The 27,821-nt window shown below is 36.4% G+C and overlaps 1 protein-coding gene across 5 annotated transcripts in view; it reads left to right on the top strand.

The window, feature by feature from the left end:
- The window catches only part of MLH1 (mutL homolog 1), a 122,413-nt gene that overhangs the window by 91,258 nt on the left and 3,334 nt on the right, over positions 1-27,821 (top strand). For 3 of the 5 annotated variants that reach the window (XM_058179873.1, XM_058179876.1, XM_058179872.1), the window contains exons 17-18: positions 382-474; positions 1,726-1,839. In XM_058179873.1, the coding sequence (XP_058035856.1) occupies positions 382-474; positions 1,726-1,839 (207 nt within the window). Of the gene's footprint in view, positions 1-381; positions 475-1,725; positions 8,463-27,821 lie in introns of those variants that run through there. The other 2 variants (XM_058179875.1, XM_058179874.1) reach the window with 2 other exon arrangements.

Below are 27,821 nucleotides of genomic sequence, written 5' to 3'. Positions count from 1 at the left end.
ATATTCAGTATCAGTAGTAGTGGTGCTGTGGTAAAGGAAGTAGTGGTAAAGGAAGAAATTGATGGCATGCAAGTTACAAATTAACCTGTTGAAATTATGGATATCTATGGTAGGCCTTTAAGAGAGAATCCAAAAGCAGCAGTAAGGTAATATCTCTAGTAACACTATCAAAATAAATCTAAAGCAGTAATGTAATAGAAATGTGTTCATAATCTGGCATTTTAATTGATCTAATAGAAATAGCTTACAGTGGTTTTATATATGGAACACTGGTTCTTTTATATTTAATATCTTCATACATTTTATTAATATTGTTTGCAGTCATTTGAAACAAATGACTTTATGGAATGTGATAGTGAAAATATGGCTTTCTTTTTACAGGAAGGAAATCTTATTGGATTGCCGCTTCTGATAGATAATTATGTTCCTCCACTGGAAGGGCTACCTATGTTTATCCTTCGTTTGGCCACAGAGGTATGTTGACATTCAGAACAAATTACTATTTTTCAAGCCATATGCAGTCATGATTAGATAGGTCATTTTAATTTCTTAATATTCAGCATGAGAAAAGATAGCAAAAGGTGCTCTAAAAAGATGTCTCTGAACTGAGACCTAACTGATTATAATTTATTTTAATATTACCAGTTCTGTGAAAGACTTAAGTTATGGAAGACCTTAATACTTTTTTTCCAACCATTGATCCAATAACAATGGGTTGGGTTGCCAAATCTCTATCAAACATAGTTTCATTAATATACATTCCATTTAAAAAACATAACTATAATCACTACAATCTTCTGCAATTTATCTCTATAAAGGTTATAATAGGATTGTTTGTGTGAAGCTTCCAAAAGATGCCCTAATTAATTCATGAGCCTTTAGCCAAAGTTCAAAAGAAATCCACTCATTTATTAGGAGCAACATCTTGGCAATTACTCATATGGAGTCATCTCTGCCTTCATATAAATTTACATTCCCCTATGACCCTGTTTCCCCCTCCTCCCTGGGCTTGTCATAAATCACATTCTCCAACAGAATACATTCCTGGGCTGTAGAAAGCCCACCCCTCCTGTTTGCTCCAGTAACATCGGATACAATCGGGAAAAAGGCATGTGTGGAATTTGCTTTCAGTCTAGCAGCTCTGTCAGTTCTTCCTCCTCCTGCTTATGGCAACCAGAAAGCAGGCCTGGAAAGTTTTATGAGTTGACAGTTCGTTTAACTTATATCTTGCCTTTCCTTAAGGCAATGTACATAGTCCATTCTTCAGTTTTTTTCTCCACAAGAACCCTCTGTGGTAGCCTGAGAGTAGACTTGAATCTGGGTCTCCCGAGTCCTAGTCCAACTCTTTAACCACTACGCCATACTGGCCTGCTTTCTTCATTCTCGGGATATCTCTGTTGATAGGAAGTAGAACCTGCAAATAGGTGATTTTTAATCCCCCCCGCAAAAAAAATCTTTTATATATTCTCAACTTAGCCTTTGTGTGAAAGATACATTATGAAGTTTAACATTACATAGATATATACAAATGTAACCTAAAACAACTAATAAAAATTAGATTTAAAAAAATTGGAATGGAGTGTTTCAGTTTCTAGCTGTCATATCACCACCATCACCCCTACTAAAAGGTTAAAACTGAAATATTATTTATTCATGCATAATGTGTCTTTGTAACTGACCATTTCACTAAATCTAGAACTATACATTTTATTCACTTTTTACCAGGTAAACTGGGATGAAGAAAAGCAGTGTTTTGATAGTCTTAGTAAAGAATGTGCCATGTTCTACTCTATTAGAAAACAGTATATAATGGAAGATTCTGATCTCACTTTTCAACAGGTACTGTCTATAGTAGTAAAGAATGAAAAGATTGTTTTTCACCTGTCGCCATCATGAACTGGAGTTACAATTTCCAGATTTCCTAGTCACTTGTCTTAGAATTTGGGAAGTGTACATTTCGAAGGCACCAAGTTTGGAAAAGCAAGAACAGAAAAGCTACACTTATAAATCTTGTATCTAGAGTATTATTATTTGTGTATTTATTTATTAAATGTATATGCTGTCGATCTCACTATCCGAAGTGATTCTGGGTAACTTACAGCAACATAAAAGCATATTTATTTATTTATTTATTTATTTTGTCAAATACATATTAAATAATATAAATAAGTATAAGCATGAACTGAATACATAAAATGAATACAACTAAAGGAAACATTGGGACAGGGACGGTAGGCACGCTGGTGCTATTATGCATGCCCCTTACAGTCCTCTTAGGAATGGGGTGAGGTCAACAGTAGATAGTCTTAGGTTAAAGTTTTGGGGATTTGGGGATGAGACCACGGAATCCAGTAGTACATTCCAGGCATTAACAACTTTGTTACTGAAGTCATATTTTCTGCAGTCGAGATTGGAGCGGTTCACTTTAAGTTTGAATCTATTGTGTGGTTGTGTATTGTTGTGATTGAAGCTGAAGTAGTCATTGATAGGAAAGACATTGTAGCAAATGATTTTATGAGCTATGCTCAGGTCATACTGAAGGTGGCGTTGTTCTAAATTTTCTAAACCCAGAATTTCAAATCTGGTGGCATTTTCTTGCGAGCAGAGGAGTTGAGGACTCTTCTTGTGAAATATTTCTGGATGTGCTCAATTGTATTAATGTCCGATATGCAGTGGGGGTTCCAGACAGATGAGCTGTATTCGAGAATTGGTCTAGCAAATGTTTTGTATACTCTGGTTAGTAGTGTAATCTTACCAGAGAAGAAGCTACGCAAGATTAGGTTTACAACTCTTATTGCCTTTTTGGCGACGTTGTTACAGTGGGCTTTAGCACTTAGATCATTTGATGAGTACTCCAAGGTCCTTGACAGAGTGAGGGTCATCTACAAGGTCATGTCCACCTAGCTTGTATTTTGTGTTCTGATTCTTTTTGCCAATGTGTAAGACAGAGCATTTGTTGGTTGAGATTTGGAGTTGCCAATTTTTTGACCATTCTGACACAAAGTCAAGGTCTTTTTGAAGGGTAGCAGCATTGGTAGTGTTAAATAGTTTAATATCATCGGTGAAGAGAATGCAGTTACTTATAATATGATCACAAAGGTGATTTATGTCTACTATGAAGAGTGTTGGTCCTAGAACGCTGCCTTGGGGGACACCACTATTAACAGGTGCAGGATTTGATAGAGCGCTGCCTATTTTTACCACTTGTTGCCTGTTTGACAGGAACGCAGTTATCCAATTAGGGAGGGGTCCGGAGATGCTGTAGGATTTTAGTTTTAGAAATAGTTTGTTGTGTACCACTGAATGAAAGGCTTTACAGAAGTCTATGTAAATTGCATCTATTGCTTTGCCCTGTTCAAGATTTGTAGTCCATATTTTTTGCAGTGTAGAAGTTGTAGATTACAGGATATTTTTTTCCTGAAACCAAATTGTTTATTAGAGAGTAGGTTGTTTGTTTCTAGGTGGAGGGTAATGGATTGGTTGATGATAGATTTCATTACTTTGCAGGTGACTCAGCATAGAGAGATTGGTCTGTAATTTTCAACTAGGGTGGGGTCTCCCTTTTTGAAGATAGGGATGACCGTGGCTAGTGACGATAGATTGGGAAGGGAGCTGGACCTGAAAGTTTTTTCATAGATTATGCTTAGGGTTCTGCTATAACATTGGAAAGCTTTTTAGGAAGTATGCACATAGTCCATCAGGTCCAATAGATAGAGATGGTTTTAGTCTACGTAATGCTTTTTCAACATTATCTTTTGTGAAATCTATTTGTATTAGATCATTGTAGTCATTATTGGTACGATTAGGGAATGCTGGGCATGAGCCATTGCTATTAACAAAGACTGAGCCGAAGAATGTGTTAAAGAGGTTTTCTTTAACTGCTTCATCATTACATTCTTTGCTGTTAGATCCTTTTAGAGGTGGCATGGATCTCGAGTCTTTAAGTTTGTTGTTTACAAAATTATAGAAAGCGCGATTGGATTTTGTGTGCAGAAGGTTTTCTTCTTGTTTGATGTGGTACTTTGCGCATTCAATCTTTATTTGGTGGCATATATTTTTGTAGCAGCTTTTAAAGTTAGCTACATAGCCAATTTTGTTTTTTCGCCGGAGGGATATTTTTTTTTATTAGAGTTTTTTTTTTTTTGATATGGGTAATTTATTTTTCCTGGTTTTGGTGGTAATTATGTGGTACATACAGTGTGATAACTCTATTGACTTCAAGCAAGAAACAGTTAGAGAATATAATTTGCCAGTCAAGAGATGAGAGGTCAGTGTCTATGAGATCATAGTTGGCTTTTTTGAAGTTGTAGTTTGGTATCCCATTATTATGGAGATTTTTATAAGGGCATATATTGAGACAAACGTTTATTGTGCTGTGGTCACTGTTGGAAAAGGGTTCTTTTAATTATAATCCATAAATTGAGTTTAAGTTATTGCAGAAGATGAGGTCGAGGCAGTTTTTGAGTCTAGTGTTGCTAGTTACTAGTTGATCTACACCTAGATTTGTAACAGCATTGTATAGAGTTGTATGGATGGGTTCAGTTGTACATTCATTTACTTTCCAATTAATAAGAGGTAGGTTGAGGTCACCCAGAAAGATGAGAGGATAAGGGCAAGAGGCTACCCATGTTAGTAGAGTGGTTAACTTGTTTGCATGTACAATGTCGTAGTCAGGGGCTCTGTAACATAGTAAGAAGCAAAGCGTGATGTTAAAGGACAGTTCTCAGACGATAGTTTCTGGAAGAGTGAGTTTATGTGTAACTTGAATATTTTTTAGGTTTAGTGACTTTTTCTAAAAGATAGCTACTCCACCTCCTCTGCAGATTTCGCGATCCGACCGCAAAACATGATATTCTCTTACTGAGATTATGGAGTCAGGGAGGGATGAGTTTAACCATGTTTCACAGACAAATATAATGTCAAATGTACCAGTATTTAATAAGAGGAGAAATTCGGGCATTTTTGTTTACAATGCTTCTTCCATTTATTAGTTTGCATTTACACTCATGGCCGAAATTATTGGCACCCCAGAAATTTTTCCAGAAAATCAAGTATTTCTCACAGAAAAGTATTGCATTAACACATGTTTTGCTATACACATATTTATTCCCTTTATTCCCTAGAATAAAACAAAAAAAGGCAGGAAAAAAAGCAAATTGAACATAATGTCACACAAAACTCCAAAAATGGGCTGGACAAAATTATTGGCACCCTTTCAAAATTGTGGATAAATATGATTGTTTCAAGCATGTGATGCTCCTTTAAACTCACCTGGGGCAAGTAACAGGTGTGGGCAATATAAAAATCACACCTGAAAGCAGATAAAAAGGAGAGAAGTTCACTTAGTCTTTGCATTGTGTGTCTGTGTGTGCCACACTAAGCATGGACAATAGAAAGAGGAGAAGAGAACTGTCTGAGGACTTGAGAACCAAAATTGTGGAAAAATATTAACAATCTCAAGGTTACAAGTTCATCTCCAGAGATCTAGATTTGCCTTTGTCCACATTATCAAGAAGTTTTCAACCCATGGCACTGTAGCTAATCTCCCTGGGCGTGGACAGAAGAGAAAAATTGATGAAAAGTTGCAACGTAGAATAGTCCAGATGGTGGATAAGCAGCCCCAAACAAGTTCCAAAGAAATTCAAGCTGTCCTGCAGGCTCAGGGAGCATCAGTGTCAGGGCGAACTATCCGTCGACATGTAAATGAACTCTATGGCAAGAGACCCAGGAGAACCCTACTGCTGACACAGAGACATAAAAAACCAAGAGTACAGTTTGCCAAAATATACTTGAGTAAGCTAAAATCCTTCTGGGAAAACGTCTTGTGGACAGATGAGACAAAGATAGAGCTTTTTGGTAAAGCACATCATTCTACTGTTTACCGAAAACGGAATGAGGCCTACAAAGAAAAGAACACAGTACCTGCAGTGAGCCATGGTGGAGGTTCAATGATGTTTTGGGGTTGTTTTGCTGCCTATGGCACTGGGTACCTTGACATCATAAAATCTGAAATCTGAGGATTACCAAAGGATTTTGGGTCGCACTATAGAGCCCAGTGTCAGAAAGCTGGGTTTGCGTCCAAAATCTTTTTTTTTTATTTGAATTTATATCCCGCCCTTCTCCAAAGACTCAGGGCGGCTTACACTGTGTTAAGCAATAGTCTTCATCCATTTGTATATTATATACAAAGTCAACTTTTATTGCCCCCAACAATCTGGGTCCTCATTTTACCTATCTTATAAAGGATGGAAGGCTGAGTCAACCTTGGGCCTGGTGGGACTTGAACTTGCAGTAATTGCAAGCAGCTGTGTTAATAACAGACAGACTTAGTCTGCTGAGCCCTTAGGTCTATCAGCAGGACAATGACCCCAAACATACGTCAAAAAGCACCCAGAAATGGGACTTCCTGTTTGGCACCGTAGGTGATGGTGGTGATCTTTACGATCACCAACCTCTGGATTATGTGGAATTGCTAGGACAGCTTAAATCTGACATCCAGCGGTTCGAAAAAACCCCTCTTCGGGAGAAGAAGAGGAGGTGAGCTGCAGGGTAGAGGTAGAACTTCCCTAAAGCCCCTGAGAAAAATGGGGTTTGAAGGGTTAAGTTCCCTACAGCAACCCGAAGTGCTCCAGATCCGAGGATTTTTCTGCTTTGGCGGAACCAATCACCACGACCAAACGCCGAGATTTATTTTGGACAATAATAAAGGATTATACCGGACAGAACGAAAGTGGGAGAACTTTATGCAAGTAGCCAAGCCAATTCCCCGTTACTTTGTAACAAGCTTGAAAATAGCAAGAAAATGGAGGCAAATTGTTAACAAGCTAACGAGTGGAAAGCGAAAGTGATACTTTTAGTCCTTGCCGTCTGCTGCTGGTAAATTGCATGTTATTTGCTACTTTAACTCTTTGCTGCCTGCTGATAGAATCTAGGGGAGATTTTTAAATATTGCTTTAAAAGACTCAGAGGCTTCTCAGAGGTTAAGAAGATTTAAAGTGAATATTAAGTTGGAAATAAATAAATAAATAAATAATTTTATAGAAGATGGCAGCCAAACAATTAAAGTCTACTGTAACAAAGGGCTCTGGAATTTCATCAGCTAGTGCCTCTCCAGCTCATACAGCAGAGACTAGAACATTGAATTTAGAGGCGTTACAAGAGAACTTAAAAGACTTTATACAAGAAAAATTTAAAGTAATAATTGATGAGATGTCTGAAATGAAAGAGCAGATATTAGAAATTCAAGTGGGAAATAAAGAAGTTAAAGAAGGATTTGTCATTGCAGTACAAAGTTAATGGTTTGAATTCACCACAGAAGAGAAGGAAAGTATTTCATTATTTGAAACAATTTAAAAATGACATTACCTGTTTACAAGAAACACATATTAGATCTTTAGACCAGAAATATTTGATAAACTCAAAACTGGGAGTACATTTTGTTGCCTCCTCTTTGGAAAAAAAAACGGTTTAGTTATATATATAAAGAAGGATATATCAGCAAAATTAATTGAGGTGGATAAGTAAGGAAGATACATTGCTATTGAACTTTTGTTGGAGGGAAAGAAGACATTATTAATAGGAGTTTATGCTCCAAATCAACAACAAGAAAATTTTTTCAAGTTTTTACATAAAAGAATAGTATTTTGGGATTATAAATCATACATATTTATGGGTGATTGGAATGGTGTGTTGGATACTCAAAAAGACAAAAAAAGTTTAAGGAAGATGTCAAGCCGGGCGAAATTACCAAAGGCTTTTTTTGAAATGATGGAAGACTTGGAATTAAGAGATATTTGGAGAGAACATAATACAGAAGAGAGGGATTTTACCTTCTTTTCTGACAGGCATCAATCATTTTCGAGGATTGATTTTATTTTGATTTCTAATGATTTGTATTCTAGAGTGAAGGAGACTAAGATTTGTTCAAGAACTCTATCTGATCATAGTCCGGTTTGGATTGAATTTGATCGGGAAAAGGAGGCTAGGAGATCATGGAGGTTGAATGAGAATTTGTTTAAATATGAACAAAATGTAAATGAATGTAAAAAGCAAATGAAAGAATTTTTTATTATGAATATGAAAAAGAGACATCTATAGAGATGATTTGGGACGCTAGCAAGCTTATATGAGAGGAAATCTTATACAAATGAATATTAAATACAAAAATAAATTACAGAAAAAGAAAAAGGAATTGGAAAAGGAAATTAAAAAGAAAGAACAGTTATTGATAAATAGCCCAGGAAATAGTAAAATAAAAGAATCAATAAATATATTAAGAGGTCAGTTTAACATGTTGATGGCAGATCAAGTAGCAATTAATTTACAATATGTAAAACATAATACGTTTAATAATGCCAATAAGCCAGGAAGATGGCTTGCCTATTTAATAAGGAAAAAACAGAAATCACGAACGATTGATAAAATAGAATATAGGGGTAAGGAAGTTTATCAAAAGAACTTGATTAAAAAGCATTTTAGAGTATTATAGTAAGTTATATACTAGGGATATGATTGATGATACAGAGATAGAAAGATATTTACAACAACAAAATATTTGTGAGCTTACAGAAAATCAAAGAGAAGAACTGAATCAATTAATTACTTCAGAGGAAATTTTGTTAGCAATTAAGCAACTTAAAATCGGTAAAGCACCAGGTACAGATGGTTTAACAGCTGTTTATTATAAAAATTTACAAAATGAGATTGTTGAACCACTTAAAGAGTTATTTAATAAAATTCAAATGGGAGGGGATGTTCCCCCTTCATGGAGGACAGCCTTTATTTCGTTAATACCGAAGGAAGATCGAGATGGTATTAAAGCAGAGAATTATAGGCCTATATCACTTTTAAATACTGATTACAAGATATTTGCCAAGATACTTGCTAATAGATTAATGCCAGTGATGAATCAAATAATTCATAATGATCTAAAAATAATGCAGGATACAAGGGAAAGGGGGGTCTTAAAATGCCTAATTTAAAATTGTATTATGAAGCAGTTGTCTTATCATTAATTACTGATTGGATTAATTTAACTGAGGAAAGAGTTTTGAATATAGAAGTTTATGGTTTGTTATATGGGTGGCATGCCTATTTATTATATGATAAGAAAGTAGATAAAATATTTAAAAATAATATAATTAGAAATGCATTATTGAGGGTCTGGAGGAAATATCAATATAAATTAGATGGAAAGATTCCAATATGGGCAATCCCGAGACACATGATAGAAAATATAAATATATATCAAAAGATGGAGGTAGTTACCTATAAAGAACTTCTTTGTATGGAAAAGGGGGAATTACAATTAAAATCCAGAGAAAAGATGGGGGAAGAAGGGAAAAATTATACATGGTTCCAATATGGACAATTACAAGCTAGATGGAAATTAGATAAAAAAAATAGCTGTTAAGCAAACTGAGGATAATTTGTTAAAACAAATGAGAGATCAAGCCAACAGCATATTAAGAGGTTGTATAATGTATTAGTAGAAATAGACTCAGAGACTGAATTGGTTAAGGATTGTATGATTAAGTGGGCACAAAATTTTCAGCAACCAATAATGTTGGAAACTTGGGAAAGAATTTGGGTGAGGAATGTTAAATTTACACAAGCGCAAAATATGAGAGAAAATTTTTATAAGATGTTTTATAGATGGCATTTAGACCCCAAAAAGTTGTCATGTATGTATCCTAATGTATAGGCTAAATATTTGAGATGCGATTGTGAAGATGCCACTTATTACCATATATGGTGGACTTGTAAAAAAGTTAAAGCATTTTGGATTAAAGTATGGTGGATCATGCAGAATATTTTGAAAAAGAAGATTAAGTTTACTCCACAGTTCTTTCTACTAGGAATAATTATGGATTGTACAGCTATAGAGACTAATTTGATTTTGAACTTAATAACAGCCGCGAGACTTTTGATTGCTCAATATTGGAAGAAAGAAGAATTACCTACAATTGAAGAATGGACACTTAAAGTATCAAATCTGGCAGAAATGGCAAAAATTTCTGCTTACTTGAAAGACTGTACACAAGAAAAATGTATTTTAGAATGGAAAATGTGGATTGATTATATTCAAAATAAGTATCAGATAAAAAAATATCGAATAGCATATGTGTAAATTTAGGAAATATTTTGTATTAGATATATTTCTGAAGGAGAGGGGAATTGAGAGTGTGATTATGTGTGGAGTGACTAGAGATTATAATTTAGGAATTATTTTGGATTATGATTGTTAGTTTTGATACCCTGCATTTTGTTCTGGGTAGTCGGGATGGGGGGTAAGGGGGAGGGGAATTGGGGGGTTGAGATGGAGTGATGGTTAATGTACAGGGATTATTGAAGATGTATAAATATAATTAATGTAGGGTCGGGTCTGCCCAGTTACCATTTTAGAACGGTGGGGAGGGAGAAAAGAGGAGAGAGTAGGAGGTAGGAAAGAGGAGAAGAGGAAGGAAGAGGGGTAGAAGAGGGAGAAGGAAGGTGTAGGGTGGAGGGAGGAGAGGATGTAGATAAGAGAAGGAGAGGAAGGTTTGGAAAGTAAAAGAAGGTAGAAGAGGGAAGAGTGTTAAAAAGGGGGGGGTGACTGGGCAAGCCCGACTAATTGTATATAACTGTACATTGGATGAGCTGTTTGATATGATTGTAAAAATAAAACTTTTTTATGGAAAAAAAAAAAAAGCAAAAGCACCCAGAAATGGATGGCAACAAAGCGCTGGAGAGTTCTGAAGTGGCGAGCAATGAGTCCAGATTTAAATCCCATTGAATACCTGTGGAGAGATCTTAAAATTGCTGTTGGGAAAAGGCGCCCTTCCAATAAGAGAGACCTGGAGCAGTTTGCAAAGGAAGAGTGGTCCAAAATTCCGGGTGAGAGGTGCAACCAAATATTAAGTTAAGGGTGCCAATAATTTTGTCCAGCCCAGTTTTGTAGTTTTGTGTGACATTATGTCCAATTTGCTTTTTTTCCTCCTTTTTTTTTGTTCCAATACACACAAAGGGAATAAACGTGTATAGCAAAACATGTGTTACTGCAATACTTTTCTGTAGAGAAATACTTAATTTTCTGGAAAAATTTCTGGGGTGCCAACAATTTCGGCCATGATTGTAAATTCAGTAATGGTTGGTATATATAAAAGCATTAAAATTAAAAACCTTTAAGCAAAGGTTAAAAACCAAAAGTACAGATGTTGCAGAGGCAGGCTTTTGCCTCTGACTCAACTAGCTACTTCCAGCATAGTGCTCCCCATTTGGCACCCCAAGTCAGCAACCACAGACCCAGGTTTTAAAACTTCTGGAAGGTCAGGAGGGTAAGAGATAGGCTTCCAGTTGCAAGATGTTACAGGGAGCCAGGAACATGGCAGAGGAGGCTCTTTTGGATCCTGTTAGCCAAAATTACTTTTCTGCTGGAGCAAGTTGCTTAGATTTTCCTTAAATAACCTGGTTCCATGATATGAAGGGCTTTAAAGGTAGTGACCAACTTCTTGAATTATGGAGATAGATGTGCTTTTTTTTTAATATCCTGCAGGAGATTTATATTGCTAAAACATCTTGGCAACAACCTTTTCCATTAAGTAGATTTTAAGTTCCTTCAATGGCCAAATATTACATCACCTCATATTTTAATACATGTTGATCTCCTTCACTTTAGTGAAAACATAGTATGTACTCTTGGGGTAAGGGCTGAAGAGTATGTTCATGCAATGTAATCTTAAAAGGTTTTTAGCTGAATTAGTCCTTGTTCAAAAACTGAATTATGCAAAAGCTTCACAGAATAATGCTAAAGTGGTAATTGCCATGATATTGTCCAAGTACTTTGCTTGATCATTCTCCTGAAGATATGTGTGCGCAGATCAGCAAGATTAATTAAGTAAAAAGAAAACAAAACAAAACACATGTAGTGAAACTCAGTTTAGCAGAGTGGTGAAATTTCTGTCAAATCCAAATTTACATTATTAATATAATTAACATAATTTGCATATTGATGCAAATGACCCAAATCATCTAAAATATGTCAGTTGTGCCATTCTGCTGAGGATACACAGCACTTGTTTATAAACACAATATATTGGAAGCAACCTAATCTACTTTGTATGAGCTACAGTGTATGTTCCTTGATGTGCTGGGATTTTGCCTTGTGTCTGTAAAATGTCATGAGATCCTACTGATTGAAACATTGACTAAAATTAACTTACTTGGATTGTTCCTGGCCCAACTAATCCTAGTGAATAAATCTACCACTGAAGAGTTGTGGCCTTATACCGTGATTAAGTAGTCATTACCATCCTAGAAACTAAACACGGAATCCTGTAGAAAATTGAAGCAAAGCTTCTCATTACTGCAGTGGCAGCTTCTGTGTCAGATCTTTCCTGTTACCTAATAGTTTTTATAATATTGTTTCTGTCCTGTACATTGATGCTAAGGATCTGAAAAATATAATAATTAAATTGCCTGCACATTCAAGACAATTTTGCACACAAACACCGAAAAACAGAAGCACGAAGCTGAAGCCTGAAGATGACGAATGAGACTTCGTCGAAACGTCGCCAAGACACTTCCAATTTTACACAGGAGAAAACCTGAACAACCAAAGACCTACACATACACACACACACACACACACACACACACACACACACACACGTAGGTCTTTGGTTATTCGGGTTTGATTATTCGGGTTTGGTTATTCGGGTTATATATATGTAGGTCTTTGGTTATTCGGGTTTTCTCCCGCGTAAAATTGGAAGTGTCTTGGCGACCTTTCGACGAAGTCTCATTCGTCATCTTCAGGCTTCAGCTTTATGCTTCTAGGAGCAATGTGTGATTGCAGCTGTTTCTTCCTTTTTAACTGCTAGTGGGGGTTTGAACTGATTAGGTGGGAGCTTGGCTGTGCTCTGATTGGATGGGGTTTTTTTTGTGCTCTGATTGGCTGGGGGTGTGTCCTGTGTTGGTGGGGGCTTGGTTGTGCTCAGATTAGTCTGAGTTGCAGGGGGATTTGAGCGGGTGAGCTGTATTGCTGTTGTTTGGCTTCGTGTTCTAAAAATGGAATATATATATATATTCCATTTTTAGTTAAAACAGTGTGTTGTCTGGGTATAAATATTTTTAGGAAATAATAAAGTGTTTACAACAATATTCATTACATTGGTATTAGTTCTATAACAACAACGTTATTTGATTATCTATTTTAACAACTCTCCCTTGTATCATTAGTCCTTTTCTTTTATCTACATGTTTCTAAGTTCTTTTTTTTTTATTAACTAGCCATGGATAAAATAAGTCCCATGTCAGAAAGTATTCAGTTTCTTCCTTTTCCTTAATTTTAAATGTTAGTCTATCCATTTCTGCACATTCTAATATTTTTTAAATCACATTTTCATCTGTAAGGATCTCTTAACTTCTCCACTGTTGTGCAAATACAATTCTAGCTGCAGTTTACATATAAAATTAAATATGTTATACCCTTGTTATACTTATCCGGTAAAATGTCCAACAAAAATATATGACATTGTTAATTTATAATTCCTATCTACATTTATCTAATTCTATTGTGTAACCAAAATTTTTTAGCCCATTGTCTCCTTTTTTTTAAATTTGAATTTATATCCCGCCCTTCTCCGAAGACTCAGGGCGGCTTACAATGTGTTAAGCAATAGTCTTCATCCATTTGTATATTATATACAAAGTCAACTTAATTGCCCCCAACAATCTGGGTCCTCATTTTACCTACCTTATAAAGGATGGAAGGCTGAGTCAACCTTGGGCCTGGTGGGACTTGAACTTGCAGTAATTGCAAGCAGCTGTGTTAATAGCAGACAGACTTAGTCCATTGAGCCACCAGAGGCCCTTTATTTTCTCACCTTCCATTTTGATACTTGGTAAATAGCTAGGTATTTTCTTTATTAAAATTTTTCATCTGTCCCTATCAATATCTGATCAAACTCTGTTAATTCTTTATAAAAACCATATATTTTAGCATCTTTCTTATATTGAGATTGTATCTGCACTTGTGGCCACCATGCTATGTCAATCTCTTGACTCCTCAATTCTTGCTTAGTTTTGAATTCCTCCTTTTCATTCAAAATATTTTGGTATCTTGTAATTTTTTTCATATTAATAACATTTGGATTATCAGTGCCTCCATTGTGGAAGGCCAAACTGGTATTTTCAAATAGTGTTGTTCTTTAATTATTACCCATACTGATAATAATGCATTTCTAATATAACTTTGTATTTTATTTTTCCCATACCCATAAGAAGGCATGCCAACCCAACTGGAGATCATGTTCCTCCAAAATTAATAATAATTTATGCCTCAAAATTATTTCACCCATTTAGTACTAAGGACAATTCCCAATCTGGCAGCCCAAAACCTCCTCTGTTTTTAGAATCTTGCAGCATTTTCTTATTCTTGCTTTTTTTCCTTGCCAAATATATCTTATTATTTTACTTACTTCTTCAAAGTTTTTTTCCAGCTTTATCGGTATTGTTTGAAATAAATATAATAATCTCAGCAAGATATTCATTTTTATAGTAGCTATTCTTCCTGTCGGGGATGCAGTGGCTCAGTGGCTAAGATGCTAAGCTTGTCGATCGAAAGGTTGGCAGTTCAGCAGTTCGAATCCGTAGTGCTGCATAATGGGGTGCGCTCCCATTACTTGTCCCAGCTTCTGACAACCTAACAGTTTGAAAGCACTTAAAAATGCAAGTAGAAAAATAGGAACCACATTTGGTGGGAAGGTAACAGCATTCCATGTGCTTTTGGCATTTAGTCATGCCGGCCACATGGCCACTGAGACATCTTCAGACAGCTCTGGCTCTTCAGCTTTGAAACAAAGATGAGCACCACCCCCTAGAGTCAGGAACGACCAGCACATATGTGTGAGGGGAATCTTTACCTTTATTCTTCCTGTCAGCAACAGTTACAGGTTTTTCCACTTCTCCAGATCTATTTTAATTTGTTGGATCAGCTTATAGTAATGGTTGCAGATTTTGCCGTAGGTTGAATTCCTAAGTATTTAACTTTCTTAACTATCTGGATATCTGTCCTCTTCATTAACTCTTTTTTCTTAGTATCTGTAAGATTTTTAACTAGAATTTCAGTCCTGCAACATCACCATATTCTATTTTTTCAATTAATTTGGGTCCAGTTTTTTGTGGTCTTCCAGGATGAAAACCAAATCATCTGCAAATGCCTGTAGCTTGTATTTTTCTTTTTTTATTTCCATACCTTTTATTTCTATGTCTTGTCTAATATCCTTGCCTTTTGTCTCTTTATCACTTCTGTTAATTCCATCATTTTTCATTCATTTAACATGGCTGTCACTGTTTCAAGTACTTTAAGTAATTCAGCTTTTTCAAAATATTATTTTATTCTGTCATCTGGAATTTTTTCATGGTCATACAGCTTTTCATACTAATCTTGAATATATATTTTTTAATCATCATTTTGGTAATAGAGGGTTCCTTTCTCATCTACGAATCAATGTTTCTATTTCTTTTCTTTCTCCTTTTTCAATTTATTTGCCAATCATCTTCCTAGTTTGTTCACATTTTCAAAGAAATTCTGTTTAGTACTTTTATTTTTTTGTGCCAATTCTTCTTTATCTAATAATCCAGTTTATGTTTTATTAGTTCCATTTGATTTTTTAAATTCTTTTTTTGTGGTTCTTTCTTTAGTTCTAATTCTAGTCTTTTGTGCACTTCTAATATCTTTTGGTTTTCTTTCTTCTTATTTTTCTTTCCCATATGCTATGGCTAGCCCTATATGACTTAGCAGTATCTCATACATTTTGCAGTAAAGTTTCTTCTTTTCTATTCTCTCTAAAAAAGAAGTCCAGTTCTTTTTCCATAGTTTGTATAAATCCCTTATCCTTTAATATTGATTGATTCAGCGTCCATCTCAATTTTTTCTTTTGTCCTTTCCATTTAACTTTTACTGGGTTATGGTCTGCTCAGATGCTTGATTCTATTCCTATTTCTTGCACATTTGCTTTTAACTCCAGTGACATCCATATCATATCTATTCTTGATCAAGACTTCTGTCTATTTGATTCACAGCCTGGCCAGTGTCTCTTTTCACTTTTACCATGGGCAGAAGACATTTAAGTATAGCTAGCCAGACAAACAGGTTTAAAAACAGCTTCTACTGATAGGCTGTCAGACTCCTAAACACAATCTCAATCACTCCATTTACATATGGAAATGTATGAGTAGTTTTTTTTTCTTTCCAATTACTTGTATAAGGATTATTCTCTATACTATTCATGTTGTCTTGTATTTTCTGTTATGGATTGCACCAGTAGAGGCTAAACCAGTTTCGTTGTATACATGATTACAATGACAATAAAGGCTGTTGTTGCTGCTGTTGTTGTTGTTATTATTATTTACTTTATTCATTAAACATGAAACTCAGTCAACTGAACATTCAAAAATGCATCACAAATACCATTGACTGGTGCTTATGGTTGATACAGGTTGCTGCATCCTAAGTATCAACCAAGTACCTTCTTAAGATGTACGATGTTCCAAGTAGCGCAGTTTTTTGCAGTTCCGCTGGTGTTATTGCAGGAAGCTGCAATTTGTTGTTGTATCTTATAAAATTCTTTGACAGGGTACCAAGTGCCCCGATGACAATGGGTGTCACTGTTACATGTTTCATCCATAGCTGTGTAGTTTCGATGGCCAGATTGTGATATTTCATGATTTTTTCCAGTTCTTTTTCTTTGACTCTGGCATCTCCTGGTACCATGATGTCAATAAATTGTACGGTTCAGTTTTTGACAACTGATATCTGGCGTGTTGTGTTCCAAATGACAATCCGTCTGTATTCAAAAGTACTGCAAGATCTTCACCTTCTCACTTTTTATAACTTTTTCCACTTTATGTTCCCATGACTTTTTGGATACAGGTAAGTCATATTTTTTACCTAATGACCAGTGGATTAATTTAGCAACTCAGTCATGCCTAGCTTTGTAATCAGTTTGTGCGATTTTTCTGCATAATATGCATAATATATTAAATATGAAACAGTTTCGAATTTGTTGTTGCAGTTGCTGTTGTTGTTATTATTATTATTGCCTATTTCTTCCACCATTTTGAAGAAGGTCTTTAAAAGTGTTTTTCTAGTTTTTTTGCCTACTTTACTACTTTTATAATCAAGTTCTGCGTCTACAATTGCATTAAAAGCTCCTACTACTGAAAATACAAGTATTTTCATATTCCAATTCTGTAATTTTCTTGTGGAGTTTTTCATAGAAATCTTCTTGTTTGCTGCTTGGTGCATATATTTCTATCAAAAGTATCTGTAGTTCATTGTTACATGTCCACCATCAGAATTCTCCTATCTTCATCTGCAAACATTTGTCTGGCATTTATTGTTTCTTTAATATATAAGGTTACACCTCTTTTCTTCTACTGTGCTAATGAAAAATATGATTTTTAAATTTTAGGATATTCCAATAATTTATTATATTGTTTTTTAATGTAGACCTCTTGAAGACAAATTAAGTGTAACTTTACTTTTCCTAATTTATTAAAAATCCTTTTCCTTTCATAGAGTTTAGTCCATTTATATTTATATTAATTGACAGCAATTTTATTTCTTCTTCCATCACGTTACTTATAAATAGGTCTTGTTGTTCTAGTTGCTCTTATTTCTCTGTTCTTTTATCCTTGCACCTTTTCATTCTACTCTTTACTCCTGCTCTATTTCACCTTCCTTTTGTTGTGTTTCCACCTTCTGATGCTTCCTCTAGTCTTTTATCATCTATTTCCTTGCTTCTTCTTTGTTCCTTATATGACCTAAAATACTGGTCATAAAATTGTTCTGCTTTATCTATAGAGTTCAATCTGTGTCTTTTTTCCATCCATGTCACAAATATTCCCTCGAGTATCAACCATCTGAAATTTATTTCATATTTAATTAATTGTCTTGTCAAAAATTGATACTGTTTCCTTACATCTCTTATTCTTCTAGGAATCTGTTTCAGGACTACTATTTCTCTCCCTTTATATTTCAATGGTTCATCTCTTGCTCTCTGGAATATTTCTGCTCTTATTTCCTTCTTAGAAAATCTCATGAAAATCTCTGGGGAGTTTATTCCTTGTTGCTTACCTTATATATATTCTGAATATTTCATCCATCCCAGCAAGCATCTATTATTTAGTCAACTCAAGGGCATCTGCCAGCAACTCTGCCATTTTCTCAGCAAGGTCTTCCCTTTTTTCTTCCTTGATGTTATGGAATCTCAGAAAATATTCTGCTTCATCCATCTCTAAAGTAATTACAGCTCTCTCTAGATCCCTGTCTCTGTGTAAGTCTGTGGTCCATCTCTTCCACTTTTTTCTCTGTTTGTCCTGACTTCTCTTCTACTTTCTGGATCCATTATTCATTTTTAGTTGTTATTTGTTGAATATTCTCCATTTTATCATCCATCTTTTCCATTCTTTCCTTCATGTCATCATGGTTTTTGTTATAGCTTGTAATAATTGAAACATTGCTTTCATGTCTGGGCTGAGTTTGATCCTGTGACTCCCGATGACATGGACAGGTTGTTGGGTAGGTTGAATCCCACCACATGTTTATTGGACCCGTGTCCCTCCTGGATGGTACTGGCCACACGGGAGGTTACACGAGGCTGGCTCCTGGGAGTTACTAACGCTTCTTTGTTGGGGGGCATTTTCCCCGCCGCCTTGAAAGAGGCGGTGGTGAGGCCCCTCCTCAAGAAGCCCTCCCTGGACCCAGCTGTATTAGCGAACTATCGTCCAGTCTCTAACCTTCGCTTTTTGGCGAAGGTTGTTGAGAGTGTGGTGGCGTATCAGCTTCCTCAATACCTGGAGGAAACTGTCTATCTGGACCCATTCCAGTCCGGTTTCAGACCCGGATATAGCACCGAGATGACTTTGGTCGCGTTGGTGGATGACCTCTAGAGGGCTCGGGACAGGGGATGTTCCTCTGCCTAGTCCTGTTAGATCTCTCGGCAGCTTTTGATACCATCAACCATGGTATCCTGCTGCGGCGGTTGGAGGGATTGGGGGTGGGAGGCACCGTTTATCGGTGGTTCTCCTCCTATCTCTCTGACCGTTCGCAGGCGGTGTTGGCAGGAGGGCAGAGATCGACCCCAAGGCGCCTCACTTGTGGGGTGCCCCAGGGATCTGTTCTCTCGCCTCTCCTGTTCAACATCTACATGAAGCCGCTGGGTGAGGTTATCCGTGGTTTCGGGGTGGATTACCATCTGTACGCTGACGATACTCAGTTGTACATTTCCACCCTGAACCACCCCAACGAAGCCGTTGAAGTGATGGGCCGGTGTCTTGAGGCCATGCGGGTCTGGATGGGGAGAAACAGGCTCCAACTCAACCCCTCCAAGACAGAGTGGTTTTGGGTTCCGGCGTCCCGGTACAGTCAGCTTACACCATTGCTGCTGTTGTGGGGGAAGTCCTGACCCCCAGGGGAAGAGTACGCAACTTAGGTGTTCTCCTGGATGATCGGCTGTCCTTAGAGGAACATTTGACGGCTGTCGCCAGGGGAGCATTTTATCAGGTTCACCTTATTCGCCAATTGCGCCCCTTCCTTGACTGGGACTCCTTACGCACGGTCACTCATGCCCTCGTCACTTCCAGCCTGGACTATTGCAATGCTCTCTACATGGGGCTCCCCTTGAAGAGCACCAGGAGGCTCCAGCTAGTCCAGAATGCGGCCGCGCGGGTGATAGAGGGAGCACCGCATTGCGCCCTTAGAACACCTATTCTGCGCGGCCCACACTGGCTGCCGGTGGCCTTCGGGGTGCAATTCAAGGTGTTGGTCACCACCTTTAAAGCGTTCCATGGCTTAGGACCGGGATATCTAGACCGCCTTCTACCACTCCCCGACCTCCGGGCCTTCAAACGTGAACTGAAGACCTTATTATTCCATCGAGCTGGACTAGCCTAAGAAATATTTCATTTTAATTTTATATGGGTTTTAAATCGGTCTTTTACTGTTTTAATGATTTGGCCATCAAATATTTGGTTTTAATTGTTTTTTAATATTGTTATTTATTATATTTATATTGGTATTGTGTATTTTAATATGGCTGTGAACCGCCCTGAGTCCTTTGGGAGATGGTGCGGTATAGAAATTTAATAAATAAATAAATAAATAAATAAATAAATAAATAAATAAATAAATAAATGTTGAAATTGTATTCAGTTTCTACAGTTGCAGCATGCTATCTAATGATCTCTGACTTGCTGGACTGGATGCTGCTGCTGATGTATTCCCCCCTTTTTGACTTAAATTTGAAGTACTTGTTATTTTGGATAATTTTAGGAAATTTAAGGGATTTAAGAAAAATAATAATAATAAATCAAATATTACACCACCGTCACCAGAATCCCCAACCAATCCACCACAAGATCCCCTTTCCATTTTCCCCTTCTTTGTATTCTTTGTATTCTTAGTCTCCAAACAGCTTCACACTCTTTGTTGTTGTAATCTATAAAGTCAGTTTGTATGTTAATCCCAGGGTCTCTTCAAAAACTATTCTCTTCTTTTCTTGATAAATTTATAATCCATAAAGGCCCACCAAACCCCAGAGTTAAACCACAAAGGCTCATAAATCACCAAAAAGGAGACCTCAGAAGGTCTTCTTCAACTTGATCATCATCAGCCAAGGGCCCAAGGTAGGGGTGGGGGGGTGGCGGTCATTATTAAGAGAGTCTAGAGCCGAGGGAGGCCATTGTACCTCAGATAGCTGGTTGTGAATCCCTCTTTGTGAAGTGTGGCCGTAGGATGCAGGTGGGCTTGTTGATCACGTACCTAGCTCCTTGCAGCGTGACAACAGCCCTGCCCGAGCTGTTAGAGGTGTTAGCCAGGATGGCGATTGATACCCCTAGACTTATGGTCATGGGGGATTTCAATTTGCCATCGACCGGTGTGGCATTGACGACAGCTTGGGAGTTCATGGCTTCCATGACAGCCATGGACCTGACCCAATTAGTTAACGGCCCCACTCACATCAGGGGAGGCACCCTGGATCTGATTTTTGTCTCTGGACAGTGGTTGAATGATCTGGAACTAGGAGATTTAGTCATTGAACCCTTGTCATGGTCGGATCATTCCCTCCTTTGTCTGGCCTCCTGGATTGTTCATTTCTTGATGAGCTGGTTTTATGTGAAAGTTCCTGAAAGTATTTATTTTAAAGTATTTCTTTTAAAGGAGACACATCCACAGAAGTATCCAGACTACTTTGGAGATAGTAAGACTTTGTTCATTTGGGAAACTGAAGTTGGAAGTAATTTTTTGTCTAATCAATGAATTTCAGAGAATCCAGATTTCATTTTAATTTTAAAATAATTATGAAGGATTTTTTTCAGAAACAATCAAAATAGTGTAAAGAATTTTGATAAAGTTAACACAGTCTACTATGAAACTAAAATGGATTTGTGGTTCAGTATGCCAAACAATAATGAATCTTATATTAATGCAAGAATTATATTTTACTGATCCAGGTTTAGTAAAATATAATAATAACAATTTGTCCTAAGGAGCAGTAAACTGTAGAAAAGAACCCTATTGTTATTCTAAAACTAGTAAGCATGTTAACTGCCTCAGCATTAATGTTATCCTATGTTGTGATAGTACACTGCATGTACCTCCTAGATAGTATGTCAGTTGCAAAATGTCATCTAAAAGTCTTCGCTTGTGTAGAATAATGTGCTTGTGGTAAAACTGGGTTTCAGTTGCATTTGTAGCATACTGGGTAAAGTAAACAGTTTCGTTCTTACCATTAGTAGTTAATGATGTGGCATACTACAAAAGCTATTAACATTCTTATATTAAGGTACAAAAAATACACTCTAGTTTATGTGAACACTGATGGACCGTTACAAATCATTATCTGTGGATGTATCTTGTAATGACCATGACAACAAGATTGCATGTTAAAATATATGAGTAGTAAATGGCAAAGAGCATGAATTAATAGAAAAATGAAATAAATGCATATGCTGTGTGTTTGTGAAATAGAACATGGAAATTATGTGTTTTTTCAAAATAGACCATGGAAAGATGTAATAGATCTGAAAGAAAATGACCCCATTTTATGAAGTTGATCAATAGATAGATAGATAGATAGATAGATAGATAGATAGATAGATAGATAGATAGATAGATAGAAATGAAGGTGTAGGTTTAACAATGAACAACAGGCCAAAATGTATCTCAAGAATAGAAATTGTCATAATCTGAGTTGTTATAAATGCATGTGAAAATAGGAGTACAAAGGTTGATAACAGTTGCATGTTACGATCCACTAAATGGTAATAATGGAAAAATCAGAAATGAGTGTTTTGGGGAAAACCTGCAGAGTTCTGAATAAATGTGATGCAGTGGGAATATTATTTTGTTTAATGACAAGATGGGATGAGAGAACAGGATATAAGACTGCAGAAGTAATTGAAAGATTTGAAGACTTGGAATGAACAATAGTGTATTATTAGTTTTTCTTCTTCAAACTTATACTTCCAGAATGAAGCTACTTTCTTGGCTTTGTCTTATTAGTGAAAGTGCTTAAAACAAAGTGAAAAATTGCCCAATATCATAACATCTATGAAATCATAGTAGTGTAAAATATGAAAAAGAATGCTTGATAGAATTTGAAGTGAAGAGAATTTTTGGATGTGGGGAAAAATGCGCTTAGGAGTGAAAAAGGCCAAATGAGAAGCCTCCAGGAGCATAAAGGAAATAATAGAAATGATGAAATGATTTGGGAAAAGATTGAAGCAAAGGAATATTGGAAGGACAGATTTTAGAACTATGCATAGAAATGAGAATGATAAATGCAGAAGTGGAATTGAAATGAATTCTATGACTATAAATATGTGAGTTAAGGAGGTACAGGCTGAGTTGAAGCTTTGAGCTAATGGATACTAGTAAAATTTAGTTTGCAGTGTATTATCATCCAAAGCATTAAAGTCATTCCCCATAATACTTAGGTATTCCAGAAAGTTGCCTGTTTTACCTTCATTCATATTATGCTGATTTCAATTTTCCTAGTGGTGAAAGGTAAACATGGACAATTAACAATGATCAGTACCAGGATGAGAGGTAGTGCTACAGCCACTTGTTTTGATGGAAGGTTGAATGTAGATGCTATTTTCAATTTATTTATTTATTTATTTATTTATTTATTTATTTATTTATTTAAATTTTTATACCGCCCTTCTCCCGAAGGACTCAGGGCGGTGTACAGCCAGGATAAAAAACAGTAAATATACAAAGTTAAAAATATCAATTTAAAATACCTATTCAATAGTGGCCGAATTAAAACCGTCAGATTGACCAACCTAAATACCCCATATAAAATTACAAAAGATTAAAAAATTTAAAATTTAAAATTTAAAAATTTAAAAAATTTAAAAATCAGTCCAGTCCCGCTTGAACAAATAAATGAGTTTTTAATTCCCGGCGGAAGGTCCGAAGGTCAGATATTAAACGCAAACCGGGGGGAAGGTCGTTCCAGAGAGTTGGTGCTCCAACAGAGGAACCAATGAGGTAGAGATAAGTGTCCAAATCACCTTTTTAACTGTCTCTGCCTGGATTTGCTTATTTTTTATACTCATTAAATGGTACTCATTAAGCAGGACATCATAAACTTCCATGTTTCTTGTACCAGAATTATATCCTTTTCATGTAGGGGGACAGAAAAACTGGAGCTTATATTAAGATACAAGATACTAGATTCCTTGTTAAGATTTTTAAAGTATTTGCTTTGTACTGCCTACATGCCTTCTCTATTAGGAGTCCTGACCTACCAATATGGTCCTGCTGACCCCAACAGTAAGTGTATTGTGTGAAGATTCAGATTTGAAATTATCAGGAAACTGCTCATAAAACTGAGCAACTGTAGAAATTTTTAATTTTGGGGATTCTGGTCATTTCAGAGGACTATTGGAACATGAATTAGAAAAGGAGAAGACTTCCACATTGAGCTCTGCATTAGTGTTTTGAGAATCTGAATTCTTTGTGGCAGCTATGAGGATGCAGATAAGCTCCTCCTCCTCCTCAGCACATATTGTTTCTCAAGGTGAGAGTTTTTGTCCTGAATAATTAGCAAAACTAAATTTATTAGCGGCTTGCTGTTTTACAATTTTCTTGTGTCATCTTGTCTTTTAATGATGTTAGTTTGATTTGTATTCTACAAGATGCTAAGAGTTAATCAGATTTTATTGTAGTGGTTAATTAGACAGCCACAGCCGATTAGGCAGTTCACTTAGATTTCAGGCCTTTGCAGAGACTGCAAAGATAAGATGACCTTGAAGTTGTCTAAACAGGATGTTTTATTACTAGTACCAATACTCTTGGTTATACTGACTTAAAAGTGGATTGACTTTGTCAAGACGGAAAATACTAATTGGGAAGATTTAAAAAATTATAAGAAAAAAAGATTTATCTTAACATGTTAGAGACTGCATGCTTTCCAAATGTCAGCAGTGCCTGACTGGACTGCCTCTAAGTGGAAGCTATACTGTTTTCTAAGTCCATCAGTTGTCTTTCATAGTTTAACTGTTGGTTTAAGGACTGAATCATAGGTGTTTTAGATCCCCATCTGCCTGTTGTTTAGGATTTGCAGTTATTTATTGGTTTGTAAGAGACATCTGCTTTTTTTGAAGTCTTTTGTCCTTCTTGCCTTTTTTGTACAATTGCTTTTCTTCTGTTATTTTCATTTAAAAATGAAGTCTGTCTTTCTTGTGTTTGGAGGCACTATACAAACAAAATTATGTTTCGGCAGAGTGAGCAATTTTACTTAATTGACTCAATAAATTTTGCAGAAGATTCTTTTAGAAGAACCTATTTTATTTTCAGCTGTAGTCAGCAAGTCAAGTATGAAACAGTCTGTGCTATATGTAGATTATTTCTAGTTATAAAGTCTACTGTATTTTGATCTTTCAAGGATTTAAACTTAACAGTTCTTGTCTCTCGTGTGTGCCCTTGTGTGGTTGGGCAAATAGCATTTTCCTTTGTGGGGGAACATTCTCTGTCAGAGAGGAGGAAAGTCACGCCTGTTGCATAGATCACTAATAGTGTGGCTTGCTTGCTTGTGACATATCTGTGAACTTTCTATTACTTTAGAGACTTAGATGAAGACTATGTTGTAGAAGATGTCCACTTGCTTCTTCCTTTTCCCCACAACAGCACTTCAAATGTGGTTTCTGTAAACAAAGGGCTGGCTCAAGAATGGCAATAATAAATAATAAAAAATGATTACTAAGGGAAAAAAAAAACAAATGACTTAAAAATAAGTTACCACTGGTTTTGGGCCGGGGGTCCTGTCCTAATTGAACAGGTGTTTGATATGATTTTCCTTACCTTCACCTGCTGCTCCCTATACGTTATATATTCATGCCAGAAAAAAATACTGGGTAGAAATTTTAACAAATGAAATGAATACTTGACAATAAGTATTGGATATATTTTTGCTAATGAGTTTTTTTGCTAGTGGTTTGATTAGAGATAGTCCTCACTTACCAGCTAAATGGGAATTGATAAGTCTATTGCTAAGTGATGTCATTAAATGAAACATCTCGTAACTGCACTGAGAATATGTCAATTCTGCTGCACTCATTATGTAATAACAACAACAACAACAACAACAACAACAGAGTTGGAAGGGACCTTGGAGGTCTTCTAGTCCAACCCCCTGCCCAGGTAGGAAATCCTACACCATTTCAGACAAAACGTTATCCAACGTTTTCTTAAAAATTTCCAGTGTTGGAGCATTTACAACCTCTGCAGGCAAGTTGTTCCATTGATTAATTGTTCTAACTGTCAGGAAATTTCTCCTTAGTTCTAAGTTGCATCTCTCCTTGATTAGTTTCCACCCATTGCTTCTTGTTCTACCCTCAGGTGCTTTGGAAAATAGTTTGACTCCTTCTTCTTTGTGGCAACCCCTGAGATATTGGAACACTGCTATCATGTCTCCCCTAGTCCTTCTTTTCATTAAACTAGGCGTATCGAGTTTTTGCAACCGTTCATTGGTTTAGCCTCCAGTCCCCTAACCATCTTTGTTGCTCTTCTCTGCACTCTTTCTAGAGTATCAACATCTTTTTTACATTGTGGCGACCAAAACTGAATGCAATATTCCAAGTGTGGCCTTACCAAGGCATTATAAAGTGGTATTAACACATGATCTTGATTCTATCCCTCTGTTTATGCAGTCCAGAACTGTGTTGGCTTTTTTGGCAGCTGCTGCACGCTGCTGGCTCATATCTAAATGGTTGTCCACTAGGACTCCAAGATCCCTCTCACAGTTACTATTATTGAGCAAGGTACCACATATCTGATACTTGTGCATTTTGATTTTTTGGCCTAAATGTAGAACCTTATTTTTTTTCACTGTTGAATTTCATTTTGTTAGATAGCGCCCAATGATCTAGTCTGTCATGATCTTTCTGTATCTTAAGCCTATCTTCTGGAGTGTTGGCTATTCCTGCCAGCTTGGTGTCATCTGCAAATTTGATGAGTTCCCCATCTATCCCCTCGTCCAAGTCATTGATGAAGATGCTGAAGAGTACTGGGCCTAAAACAGAGCCTTGGGGTACTTCACTGCATACTTCCCTCCAATATGGATGTAGTTCCATTGAGGACTACATGTTGAGTGCGGTTGGTCAGCCAGTTATGAATCCATCTGGTGGTGGTGCTGTCTAACCCACATTTTTCTACTTTATCCTAGTAGTAGGTTATGGTCTACTTTATCAAATGCTTTACTGAAGTCCAAGTTATATCGACAGCATTCCTCTGGTCCACTAATTTTGTCACTTTGTCAAAGAATGCAATAAGATTAATCTGGCATGATCTGTTTTTGACAAACCCATGTTGGCTTTTGGTTATTACTTTGTTTGCTTCTAGGTGTTCGGTGATTCGTTGCTTGATTATCTTTTCCAGAATCTTCCCTGGTACTGAGAAAGAGACATGACATCACATGATCATGATTTCTGCCAGTTTCCTCCTTTGCTGGTCAGAAACCAACTATGAAGCTCACAAATGATCATGTGACCATAAGACATTATGAGTTGTGTATGCCAGTTGTGCCCAAATTAGGATCATGTAACCATAGCAATGCTGCAATAGTCATCCTAAACCTACTTTTTCATTGTCCTTTGTAATACTTAATGGTTGCTATTTGGGAACTGAAGGCTACCTTGTATATGATCTGATATGGTTAGTTTTTGTTTAGAAGCTCATTAGACAACCCATACCCAATTGGATCATCGATTCAGAGGTGTTTTCTCTGTTATTTAAATAAGAAAAATAGAATAACCATGGGTGGGCAAAAAAGCAGTGGGAGTGAAAACAACTTCCAATTTCCTGCCAGTTTCCCCATTGAACTTTATCTTGGGAAGCTGGTAAAGAGCATTAGAAATCTTCCTTTCTTTTATCTCCCCTATTCTTCCCTCCTGCCTTCTTCCTTCCCTTTTTTCTTCCCTCCCTTCTTTCTCAAATTCTTGCTGGTATTCCCATTTACTTGTGGAACTTGCTGTGAGAAAGTCAAAAACCTGTGCCCTTTGATAGAATAGAATAGAGTAGAGTAGAGTAGAGTAGAGTAGAGTAGAGTAGAGTAGAATAGAATAGAATAGAATAGAATAGAATAGAATAGAATAGAATAGAATAGAATAGAATAGAATATTGGCCAAGTGTGATGACACACAAGAAATTTGTCTTGGTGCATATGCTCTCAGTGTACATAAAAGAAAAGATACCTTCATCAAGGTACAACACTTGCAACACTTAATGATAGTCATAGGGTACAAATTTAACACTTAATGATACAACA

This window comes from Ahaetulla prasina, chromosome 4 (assembly GCF_028640845.1).
Source record: "Ahaetulla prasina isolate Xishuangbanna chromosome 4, ASM2864084v1, whole genome shotgun sequence".
Lineage (NCBI taxonomy): Eukaryota > Metazoa > Chordata > Lepidosauria > Squamata > Colubridae > Ahaetulla > Ahaetulla prasina.
This window is presented reverse-complemented; position numbering and strand designations above follow the sequence as displayed.